Raw genomic sequence first — 12,226 nt, forward strand, 5'->3', positions numbered from 1 at the left:
CCGGTTTTCCTGCTCGGGGCAGAGGCAGATGACCACCGAGAGATCAGTGGGCTTCTGAGGCCGGGGAGGGAGCCCGCTCTGTCGCCGTGAATCGCTGTCAGTTCTGGCTTTAGGCTCCAGTAAACAGGAGCCGCGAGGAACGGTTTAGTTCCAGACGAACAAAGGGCCCGAGGGAGTTTCAGTTATTGAAAAATCGAGGCGACCCGTGAACGGTGCCACGGAGGTTTCCACACTGAGCTTTGCGCCGCATCAGTTTCCGTAGACGGCTGTGGGTTCCACAGACGTGTCGCCGCATCTGTCCGCCCTCTTTCGGGTGTCACCGCAGCTCGCCAGCAGCCGCACGCGCGTGCGAGACGAACGCGCGCTGTCCCCGCTCGTGGCCTCGGTTTAGATGAGTCATCGGGAAGTTTCGGCCACGCTTGTCCCCTCGTCAGCGGCTGCCGAGAGGCGCCCTCCTGCCCTTAGACCTCCCTGTGGCAGCGGCATACGCTTCCCCCCATTTCTGTGTGTCCCCTGTCATGTGCGTTTAATGTCATGGTGCGTGCGTGGTCCGCCACGCCCTACGAAGCGCAGGCCGCGTGACATGCGCTGTCCCCTCCGCAGCTGGCGGCGGAGCGGGGCCGGGACGCCCCGCCTGTGGCCGCCCGCATTCCCACGGGGGCACTGTCAGGTGTCCGTGCAAGTCTTAATTTTTATAACCTGTCGTTTGTGCCCCTTTCAAGATAAAACGCCCTACGCCCAGTCGTGTCGCACGGGGGTCTGTGCGTTTTCTTTCTTTCCCGCTCGCCGGCCAGCCTGAGCGCCCCAGGGGCCGGCGGGGGCTGGGCGCCCCAACACCCCTCCGCACGTCCTTCCACTGCAGGCGGCCTTCGCGGGTCAGCCCAGACTCCTCCCGCCGCCGTCCTCCCTGCTGAAAACAGGCCCCAGCTGGCTAGCGTTTTCTTCTTCTTCCCAAGTGCCCCGGAACAGGAGAAATAATGAATTTAGTCCCAGATGAGGCACTTCACGGCTGCAGAGTCCCTCAGCCCCCACCTTCGGGTCCGCTGCCTGGGCAGTGAGAGGTGACGGAGGCAGGGCCGACTGCTGGGCGTGGCAGAGCTGCCATCGTCCCAGCTGTAACCAGCCCCCGCGTGCTGTGTGGTGAAGGCTGATCCAGGGCTCTTCCCTGGCAGGTGGTTTCTGAGCAGCTCCAGCAGCAGGTCGCGTTGCCACCAAAGTGCCACCTGCAGGTGCTCCACCGCAAAGGCGTCAGGCCGGGCCACTCGCGGTGTCGGAGCTCTCAGTCAAACACTGCAGCTTCTCCTTCCTCCTCCCACCCCACACCGGCCCTCAGAAGGTGTCCTCGTCAGCGTGGTGACGCAGCTACTTCCCCAGGGAGAGGCGAGGAGCTGGGACCCAGGCAGAGATGCATTTGAAGCATATCCGAGAGACGGGCTCACGCATCTGCCGCACCCGACTGTCCTCGTCCAGCGTGGCCTGTAGGGAGGGGCGGAGGCAGAGGTGACTTGTAGAGAAGAGTTTCTCAACTCTCCCAAAGAGACTCGAACACGTTTAAACCGCTCAGCCCCAGAGTGTGGGGAAAGTCTTTGAACCCAGAAATCACACCTCTGCTGAGAACGACAGGGAAGAAACAGATGACAGAATCCGCAGAACGCGGTAGCCAGTTAGGCTCAGGGAGGACGAGAGGGCGAAGGTATCGACTGACCCGTGGGTGTGAGATGCGGGGACTCGGGACGGTGGCAGCACTCAAGCCAGAGCCCAGAGGGAAAGGGGGACGCGGAGCAAGGCGGCGAGTTCACTGAGAGACGCTGGGTCGGTGACGTCGACAAGGCGGGCACCGGACGCAGGCTGGCGGCCGTGGCCGAGGGTGCCCGGTCCCCCATCCCGAGCCCTGGGGCGTCACGTGTGCCTCAGGCCAGGCGTTTTCAGTCAGGGAGGTGGCATGGGCCTGTGCCAGCTGCCACGCCACTGCCAGCTGGGGCAGGGAGTACGCTCACCGAGCGGCTGACACATCCCAGGCAGCCTCCGGCCACGCAGGTCAGTGTGCGTGTCAGACTCAAGGGCAAACCTCCACGCTCCCGGAGCTCTGGGCCTCGCCAAGGTTGCGTGCGGGACCTGGTCCTGTGTAAGTAGGCGTGCTGCCCGCCAGCAAGGTCGCCACATCTCCCGCTGGGACACGAGGCCACTGTGCAGTAAGCTGAGGCCATCTCAGATCACAGTGGGTTTTCGTGCTCATTTTCTGTCTTCAAATGCAGCCTCCAGTGAAAGCGTGAGGTGACCTGGGGCCGGAGGAGACCGGGGTTGCAGGGGTGGACTCACCCTCCTGCCGTCCCGGCCCCCGCCCCGTCTGGGATTCCACACCTTCCCGCCTGACTGCTCTGCTGCTGTAGGGCAAAGCTGGCCAGGGCCCCCCAGGCAACTTCTGGGGCTTCTCCTGGGAGCCTGCCCCCCCACCCCCTCCACATGGACCAGCCGGCCAGGCCCAGGAAAGCTTTTTTTTGCCACCGAGGTGCTTCATCATGTCGTTGGCAACTCGACAGCCTTTTCTTTGTCTGCAATTTCCTTACCTGAACTCTGACCTTTTCAGCTCTCATCCCCAGCGAGCTGAGGACCCTCGTCCAGGAGGCGAAGGAAATGAAGTGGCCTTTTGTGCCCGAAAAGTGGCAATACAAACAAGACATCGGCCCAGAGGACAAGACTAACCTGCAGGACGTGGTGGGCGCCCGGCTGCAGCAGCTACTGGTAAGAAGAGTCCCCCCCCACCCCCCCGGCCTGGCGTCCCTCTGACCCCGCCGGGCACTCAGCCTCAAGTGTCTGACAGATTAAATTTCCCTGAAGCATGAAACGTCCCCCACCCCCGGTCACCTCTGCCACGGTGACTAATGTGGGGTGTAGCTTTCAGATCGGCATGGCAGGCCAGAGGACCTGCTGCTGAAAAGCCACACCAAGGACAGTGAGGAGGGGTGGCCGAGGGTGGCTCGGGGTCTAGCTGGTGACATTTACACCTCGTTGGCGGGCCTCAGTGTGTCTCACAGCATTTGTGTTTTGACACGCTGTTTTCTAAAAAAAAATTCACCACTGTTTCACCAATGTGACCTGCAGCCGGGTCCCTGTCTGCTCCCTGGGCCCTGGTTCAGGCTGTTCGGGATGCATCACGACAGAGTCATGACAGGCCCACGGGCGCCTGCCCCCAGTGGCGGACCGGAACCGAGCTGGGCTCAGGCTCCAGGCTCAGGTCCGAGGCACACAGGGGCCCTGCGTTCCCACGTTCCCTCAGATGAGTGTCGAGGAAAGCAGTCTGTTGCTCACGTGCATTTTCTCCTCACATAAAAATATGTTTGGGGACCAGGACTTACAAGCAACGACAATATCCTAAAACTTTGAATTGATAGATTTACATGGGAGTGGGCTTCGGGGTCCTCCTAAAATAAACGTACAGACATCATCTTTTCCTTCAAAACGAAAATCCAGTAAAGACCCCTGATCCATGCTCACGCAATGGTGTATTGGCAGATCTAACAGAAGCAGTAAGACCTCCCCCCTTTCCACCCCGCAGAGGAGCAAGGTGAGGGGTGAGCCAGGTTCTGGGTGAGTGCGCTGGTCTCAGCGGGGAGAGGACAGTGTCACTCCGGAGTCTAGGAATAGTCGCACGCACGCCACCTCGTGTGAGCCTCGGCACAGGCCGGCAGCGGTTGTCACCGCTACCACCCCAGGTCACAGGTGGGGAGCCTGAGCGCCGGGCGTCACCTGCCCAGGGCAGCAGAGCAGTGAGTGGTACAGCTGAGACTCGCAGCCCTTCCTCTGCCCCGCGGTGCCTGTCCCCCGAGCCCCAGGGCAACGGCCTGAAAGCACAGTGGACGCTGTGAGACACGGCTCCCCCGCAGCAGCGATGGACTGTCCCGCACCCCACTGCCCACCCTCCGGGCCCCCGCACCAGATGGGCGAGTGCGGCTGCAGAGCTGAACCCCTTCTGTTGTACTTAACGCTTAAATCACTTTCTGCGTAAACAGCCCCGTGTGGCCGAGGCCGCTGCTGTGCTGGACGCTGCAGCTCGAGGGCGGTGATTATGATGCTTCCGACTGAGGGCCAGCGTCGCCTGGAGACGTGTCGGGAAATGGAATTCCTGGGTCACCTCGGCTCTGTCAGTCGGCCTTAGACAAGCCCCCTAACCCCCGATGGCTGCGACATGGGGTTCGGGAGCCTGTGTCCTAAAGGGAGGAGTGGGTGCTGGAGGGGCAGGGCGGAGAGGGCCTCGCGTGAGGGCCGCAGGAGGCCAGTCAGAGGAGGACGCTCTCCCCCGCAGTCCGGGAGTTGCTGTTCACATGGCAGCCGATGCCCCGGGAGCTGAGGGCACGGAAAGCCATGTGACTCCGCTGGGTGGTGGCACGTAGGGGCCGTAGCTCCCAAGGGAGGCGAGAGCGGCCGCTTCCCAGAGCGGGGAGCCCTGCTTTCATCCTGGCCTTGGAGAATCTTTCTGAATGTCAAGCCCAGGCTGAGAGGCCAAGAGACAGCACAGCCCGCTTCTGAGTCGCAGTCCTGGTCCACCCAGAGCCCCTCACTGCCCGAGTGACATCAGCCGGAAAATGAGGTGGCAGTTGCAAGGAGCCGGGTCTTGCTGTGTTTAGGGCTTGGTGGAAGGTGGGTGCTCACAGTTGTGGGGCCAACTGAGGGTCCGTTCATCATCCCTCCAGTTTCCTGCCCTTCCGTGCACGCGAGTCACAACTGGGGAAACCGAGTCACACAGCGTTTAAGAGGCTTGTGCCCAGGTCGCAGGGTCACTGGGTGGCAGCTCTGAGATGGGTCCGTCTGCACTTACCCTGCGAGGCTCTGCGCTCTGCCTGGTCCCTCCAGCTCAGCCAGCGGGGCCGTGAACTCAGCAGCCACACCCCAGGAGCCCCGGAGCCTTCCTGCGTGTGAGGCCCCCGCACGGTGCTGGCTCTGTTTGGTAAACACCGAGAACTCGAGCACCCTGCGAACTCGCTGCTTTTAACACCTGAGCTGTTAACAGTAACCGGAGTAAACGCCACGCTTTGTGGGTCCCATTGTGTCCCGTCTTTCCGTCGGACACAGTATCAGACTTGCCTGAAGCTGGATGGCCGAGTTGAAAGGATCAGTTATTGTGAGATTCTGTTTTCACCTAAAAAATAGTCACAGACTGCCGAGTCTGTCCTCTCACTTACCTGGTCTCTTTTGACGGTTTTTTTTCCCCATAAATCTAAGCTTTCCTCACTTTTTTTTCTTAAAGGAATTCTTCCCATAAAAATGTTTTCCCTCCACATTTAAAATTAGCATTACACTCAGAAACAGCGTGTCTTTAAGGTAATTACACAAATGATAGATCAAAGTTAAGTGCAGAATGCTGAAGTAAAAGGCAAGTCATAATCAACTATTTTTCATGGTGCCCAAGTTGGTGAAATTCAGGGCCATGTACAATGTTACTCTCTCAGGCTGAACCTGCTGGAGGAAAACGATGAGTTTAGTGCTTGGCCCCCGTCCTGCGTCGCCGCCCGCACTGCCCCCCGTGGCTGTGTGGCCACAGACAGGGATTTACGGCTGGGCCAGCCTCCCGCACTGTCCTGAGAGTGTCCCTCCCAGAAAAAACGCCTGTGGACCGAGGAGCCGGGAGACGGCAGGTTGGTGCGGCCACGTGCACGGGCCACGCGTGCGGTGCTAGGCCCGCTGCCCAGGTAGGTGGGCCGCCGCCGAGATGATACCGAGTGTTTATTGCCGAAACATCTGTTGATAGCTGCAGCTGCCCTGTGGGACAAAGCATATCGTGGGGTCGCAGGCCGTAGGGACCCCACAGCCCACCTCACGCTAGTCCCAGACCTTTTGGCGGCGTCCTCCGGGCCGGGGTTACCAGCCTCGCCACCGCTCCTCGGCCACCAAAATGCCCCCCGGGCTTTGAAGTGCTATTTCATCTTCGGCAGTGATTTATATTCCGGGGCCATTGTGCTGTGGGAAGGGGGGAACCTCTTTTGTTTTCTGTTTAATTGTATATCGCCTGACACTTTGACCTGTATTATTAGTATTAGTCAGAAAAAGGATTTTCTCCTTCTCTTATTTAAAAATAAAATTTCAAGGCAAAGCCAGCTCTGCTTTGGGCCCTTTCTCTCGGAACAATGTTTACTTCTGAGAGGGAGAGATGAAAAGCTCGGGCGTTTTCTTCAAGTGTCGGAGGAGGGCATTTCAGTTTTTGAAAGAGAACAGTGAAGCTCTTATAAATATCATTCAGCAGAAGCTTTGATGGGTTTTTCAAAAGTGTCGGAGGCATTTAGCTTCTGTTTGGCTGGGTTTCAGGCCCCGCGCGGGAAAGCCCCTCGCTGCTCAGGCTCCAGGGGCCCACGGCCAGCTCCGAGCGGACACCCCCTTTTGTGTTCAGCAACTCTCACTTCTCTAGAAAGAACAATTTCTACGCAATTAAAAGAAAATATGAAAATAAAGCTTCTGAGAGGGAGACAAAGGCCGAGCCCGGGCGGCCGGCTGCGGCGGCTGGGGGCGGGCCGAGCGCAAGGCCAGGGGGCATTGTGTGCCAGGCCCCGCGGTGCGGTCTCCCTGCCGACAGGGGGTCCCCGTGCCCCAGCCCGTTTCTGTGCGGGGCGTGTGTCCTCCGCAGGGCACACCGGGCAGCTGCTGTCGCTGGCTGCAGCGCGGCCCAAGGGGAGGGAGCCGGGGGCGTCTTTGCCGTTTCTTTTCAAATCACGACCATGAACGTGGGTCTCCTCGCAGCCTCTCCACACGTATGTTTGGAAATATCTGTTTCCTTGTAGTTATCTAAAGAGAGACCAATAAATAAATATTTAGTTCCTTATGCTATCATGGGTGAAAGATCTTTGCGGATGAATAGTCTGATAAATTTGGCTTTAGAATAATTTTTTCTAATACGTCTCATCAGATAACCTTGGTGCCTTTAACACATTGATGTTTTCATTTTTGAACTGCTCAAAGGCTCCAGAATTGAAACACAAACATAAATGCAGAGCTGTACGGGGTTCGAAGGCCACATAGTGTGGGGTGCTCGGTGGAGCGGGAGCTTCCTCCTGGGTCAGAAGACGTCCTCAGAGTCCGGAAGAACCAGTTCCCGCAGGCTGCAGATTTCACACTGATAACGGAGGGGACGAGAGCCGTGGCCGGTGTCACTGGATTATGATCCTTTAGCAGCCGATTTTCTCAAATGAGGTTTTCATCTTGAGCTGTGTGCTTTCGAGTTTTAATCACTTAGGTCTCTTCCATCAGGATGTAAAAAGCAAAGTGAACGCAAACTGCCTTCACGCCTCCACTCAGCAGAGCTCTACTGGGTATTGATATGTGATGTAGACAGACGCCCAAAGGGAGCAGCGGGCCCAGCCCGTGTGCTCGGTCTGCTACCTGTCGAAGGCCCGTGTCAGTCCACTAACCTCCTAACACGTGGCCGGCAACAGCTTCTTCCAGTCCCCACAGGCTGGGTCGCATGACCCACCTTAGCCAACAGCCGCCGGTTAGAAGTGCCATGTGCCAGGCCCCCGTGGTCGTGAGCCTCTGTGTGGTTCCGCGATGGGCACTGTCCTGGGCCGGGGAAGGAGCAGGGCCACCCCTCAGCGGCAGGCGGGAAGGACGGACCCGTGGGGCAGCCTCGGGGCGGGAGCCACGCGGCCTCTGGGGCGACACGGGGATATTACAGTGCAGCCGGAAGCCGTGCTGAGACACGAGCCCATCCCATTAGTCGGCGCCTCATAGTTTAGCGGTCCGGGCTCCCTATGAGACTGTATCACGGCGGGGCTGACCCTTGTCAATTAAGCATCATTCTGCTCGTACGGATGTGATTCCAGCGGTGAGAACTGCAGAGACCAGTGAGTCCCGCGGGCTCCGCGAAGTGTGCGTAGCTGCGGACATTCCAGCAGGCACCATTAAGCTCTTAATCCTTTCCGTGACAATTATCGCTTTAAGGGTAAGTGAAAAGCCCTAGGGACAATGGGGTCCCAACAGTTCCTTTGGTCTTATATGTCTGCTGCTATTCTGGTACGTGGTTTTGGTGACAGCGACGACCTCGACCAAGCTCAGACAGTGTGGGTGCAGGTTAAGGAGCCGACATGGGGGCCGCTCTGCCTGGGTCTGATGAGTCTTAGTCTGTCCCGTATCAGCCGCGTCACCCTGGACAACTCACCTAAACTGCTGGCTCTATCGAAGTAACTACATCCCGACTTCGCACATTACCTGGAGGATTGTTGAGCGGATAACGTGGAAGCTGAGAGCAGTGCCTGGCGCGTAACCCATGGTAGCTGCCGTTATGATATAAGCTAAGTGACAATAGGACCTGGCCTAGGGCCAGATGGAGTACGGTCACAGCTACATAGATGGAACGTAACATAGTTGTAGTTACGCGGCGAGACAGACGCTAAGATCAAATGGAGTAATCGAGCCGCCATCTGCACTTTGCTAAGAGGACATCAGACGAAGACGGGGATGTTTTCGGAGTTACCCGCTGACACACGCGGGCGGCCCTTCCAGCAGTGCAGACCGCGTCACACCCCAGATACCACGGCGCCGATGCCCCCGGCAGGTGCTCAGTAAACACTTTTCTCACTAAGTCACGTGCCAAGAACCGCTTGCCGCATCATGAAGCTGCAGCTGCAGGTTCGCTCCGTTCATGGCCTGTTGCAGCAACGCGCCCCCGTTTTGGGGGTCACGCTCACGGGCTCCAGATCGGCCGGCTCCGCCCTCAGCCAGGCATCACAGCGACTGGTGCGGACTTGCTCCTGCTTTTCATTTTATGTGTTTTTTCCAGTGGGGAGCCCCTCTAGAAAATACAGTTTTGCTGTGGTTTCATGGGCATTTTCACAGTTGGCAAAGAAGAAACAAGAACCCCAATTTCTCAGGCTTCTCTAAGACTTCCTTTTCACTGCACGTAACCATGACAGTGGCACCCATAACACATATTTTTGTAAAAATATGAACTTTATGCCCAATGATAAAAGTCCATACTTTTCGAGCAAGCTAACTTGCAAAACGAAATACCTTCTGTCTGCCTTATTGCCTACTTCAATCGTCTTCAATTATTTGGTGTTTTGCTGCTCGAAACACAACTGATCAATATTTTCACTTATGCCTCGTATAACAAATCACGATCTCAAATCTGAAGCAGTCCCGAGGCCGCCACACGTGCATTTGCTAAAGCGAGCGACTCGGGGCAACGGCAGGAGAGCCAGGCAGCAGCCACCCCCTCAGCGGCTCACTGAGCTGGGGCAGCAGCCGCGCGGCGGAGCACTTGGGAGTGGACGGTCAGTGCCAACGGGGCGCTGACCTAGGGGGAGACAGGAGACGAGCAGATAAACGGAAACGTGTGATTTACCATCGGAGGCTGAGCGCTGTGAGGACAGACACAGCAGTCTCGAGGGACAGTGAGGAGGGACAGTGGCCTGAGGGGGCCACGCCGAGCGCGGGGCGGAGTGGGGGAGCCCAGGCAGAGGCCCAGGAGGCGCAGGCCTGGCTTGGTGCAGGATGAGCAGGGTGGCTGGCGAAAAGGGAGAGACCGTGAGGGTGAGGGGAGCCAGCGCAACGTCACGGGCCTTGCGGGCCTGGGACAGATTTCGGTTCCGTGGCAGGGGCGACGGGGGCATGCGGGCTGCAGAGCGGGCAGCGACGCCACGGGGAAGCGGTGCTTGCTCTGATGCTGCGTGAGAAGCCGGAGGGAGGCTGGGGGCAGAGGGAGGGGTCTGGCCAGGAGGCTGGTGCTCGTGCCCAAGCACGTCTACAGGACGGCGGGGACAGACGGGGACAGGCAGGCGGGTGGCGGCCAGCGAGGCAGGGACAGACGGGGATAGACGGGCGGGCGGCAGCCGGTCTCGGACGCCTTCTAAAGGTGGAGCCCGCAGGATTTGCTGACAGGTGGACACTAAGGCGCAGAGAGGGAGGCGGATCACAGCGTCGAGTCTCAAGGTCGGTGCCGAGCGCACGGGAGAGCGGCCGCCTTGCGAGACGGGCGCGGACGCTGAGGACCTGACTCCGACGTGAGGCCCCCGTGTTTTCTCAGCGGTGAGCGTGGCTGGAACCGCCAGACACGAAGGAAATGGACCGTGGTGAAGGGTCAAGGACGTGTTTCCCCCGTCACTCCACTGGCACGGCGGGATTTGGAGAGGCGGGCGGGGCGGCCGATGGCATAGCAGGAAGGTGCCGGCCAGTGGGCTCGCGGGTTGGGCTTTCGAGGAAGGGGCCGGGGGTGCGGGGAGGTGGAGGCCAGAGAGCCGAGCGCCTGGCCTGATGCTGACCACGGTGCCGCCGAGACGGCCGGTTCTAAGGCCGACTGACCACGGGAGTGAGTGACAAGGTCGGGCTGGAACGAGACCACGCAGACAAGGGGGACACGGCAAGCGTGCCGGTGGTCGTCGGTGTGGATGTCGAAGTCGCCGGGGGTGGCACGTGGGGCCTAGCGGAGGCCGGGACGGGGCACGGCGTGCCGGCGTGCGGGCCAGGCTCCCGGGAGCCCAGGGCGGCCGTCTGTTTCCACACTGTTCTCTTCTCCTTTGAACAGACGGCCGACGCCAGTGTCAGTGGGTGGGGGAGGGACAGAGGGACAGAGGGACAGAGGACGGTGTTACCTGAGGTGCTAAGACCCAGAAAAGGTTACAGGTGTTTCCCGGGAGGACGGGGGTCGAAACAGGGGCCCCGGGCACAGACCTTCAGACAGCTCCGTGTCCCGCCTCGGTGCGAGGGGACCGGCCAGCCTGGCCACGCTCGGGCCTACTGGCCCCCGGCCGCCCGTCGGCCTGATGGACCGTTTGCCTCTCACTCTGCCGACGCATAACTACGCCGGCGGCAGCCCCGTTTCTGCTCGTTCTGCTGATGCACACCACCCCCCGCCGCCAGCCCCCGGTTTGCTGGGCGGCAGCAACTTCCCTTCCCCAGGCTCCTGCCGACCACAGGACCAGATGGCTTCTGCTCCGAGTCCCCTGGCCACCTCCGTGCAGAACAGCGGCCACCGTCACGGCTGTGAGCACATCAGGCTTGGAGCCGGCGGCTGGGCCCAGACTGGGCGCTCACATGAGGGGCCCGAGTACAGCACACGCGTCCCCAGCTGCTGTGCCCGAAGCCTCACAGGCCCGTGAGCGTTTCCCGCGGGGCGTAAGTCCCTCCGTCCTGGGCGTGGGGCGTGCGCGGCATTCGCGGCCCGTCCCTCACAGGCCCCGCGCACCCCCTGCCCGCGCCGTGTATTCCCGTTGACACACGTCGCCCAGCGGGAAACACGCTACCTGGCGGCTACGTGGACCAGCGCCCTGAGCCGGCCGCGAGGGAAGCTGAGGCGGCGGCTTCTGTTTGCCTTTCGTCTCGAGTAATTCAGTGTTGGTTCAACACTAAAGTCCTGTTCCTGTGACACTGTGTCAAACGGTCGCGTTTTGAATCCTCTGTGATGGCCAGTCGGTCGCGGGCCTAACACCGGGCCGGGCACAGCCCTGAGCCCCTCCCCGCACCTCACCCCCACCCCGCGAGTCCAAGGCCCGGGTTTGGGCTCGTTCTCAGCCCCGTTCAGGAGTCGGTGCTCGTCCGTGGGACTCTAGTGGCGTCACCGGGCACGTCCTCCCCGTGGGGACGCCCCTCAGTGTCGTCACCACCATCACCGCCGTCCTGGAGTCCGAGCCCCTCGCTTGGGGACATTCACTGGCTGTGGTGGGCTCGGCTCTGCTCCCCAGGAATGCACACTCCCCCCCACTGAGCAGCGGGCGACAGTGGGTGGAGGCTGTGGGAACGGAACGCAGCCCCCTGAGCCGCGGGTGGCACTCGGCCCGCGCGTCCCCAGCACGGGAGGTGACAGGAGTGTCCCGCACGGGCTGCCCTGCGCCTGGCGCCCCGGGCCGGGCAGAGATGCAGACCAGGCTGGACGAGCCGGAGGCGGCCGTGCAGCTGCGAGCTCCAGGACCGGGCGCCCCCGCCAGAGCCCCACAGCGCCATTGAAGTGCTATTTTCCTCCTGAAGACACACAAACAGATGCAAACTTCTGTAAACACTTTAGAAATGAATTCAGTGAGTTTGGCCTCTCGGCCGCGCTCGATAGCCGACAGAAAAATGTCTAATTAGTGCAAGTGGGGATAATAGGGCCACTTGGAACCCTTCCGCCCCCCTCCCAGCCTACTTTCCAAGGGCCTCAAAGGGCCTTTGTCTGGCGGGTCACCCTCTCAGGCTTTTGTGCTCCACGTTAAGAGGGCGGGGGAGGGGCGGGGGAGCGGGCGCCGGCCTCGCCCAGATGCAGGGGGCG

The 12,226-nt window shown here is 60.3% G+C and overlaps 1 protein-coding gene across 1 annotated transcript in view; it reads left to right on the forward strand.

Moving 5' to 3' along the window:
* Nucleotides 1-12,226, forward strand: part of ALPK1 (alpha kinase 1) — a 61,547-nt gene that overhangs the window by 27,986 nt on the left and 21,335 nt on the right. Inside the window, exons 3-5 of the mRNA XM_025050915.1 lie at nt 263-385; nt 604-670; nt 2,588-2,742. Of these exons, the coding sequence (XP_024906683.1) occupies nt 263-385; nt 604-670; nt 2,588-2,742 (345 nt within the window). The remainder of the gene's footprint in view (nt 1-262; nt 386-603; nt 671-2,587; nt 2,743-12,226) is intronic.

Source organism: Pteropus alecto, unplaced genomic scaffold (genome assembly GCF_000325575.1).
Source record: "Pteropus alecto unplaced genomic scaffold, ASM32557v1 scaffold17, whole genome shotgun sequence".
Classification (NCBI taxonomy): domain Eukaryota; kingdom Metazoa; phylum Chordata; class Mammalia; order Chiroptera; family Pteropodidae; genus Pteropus; species Pteropus alecto.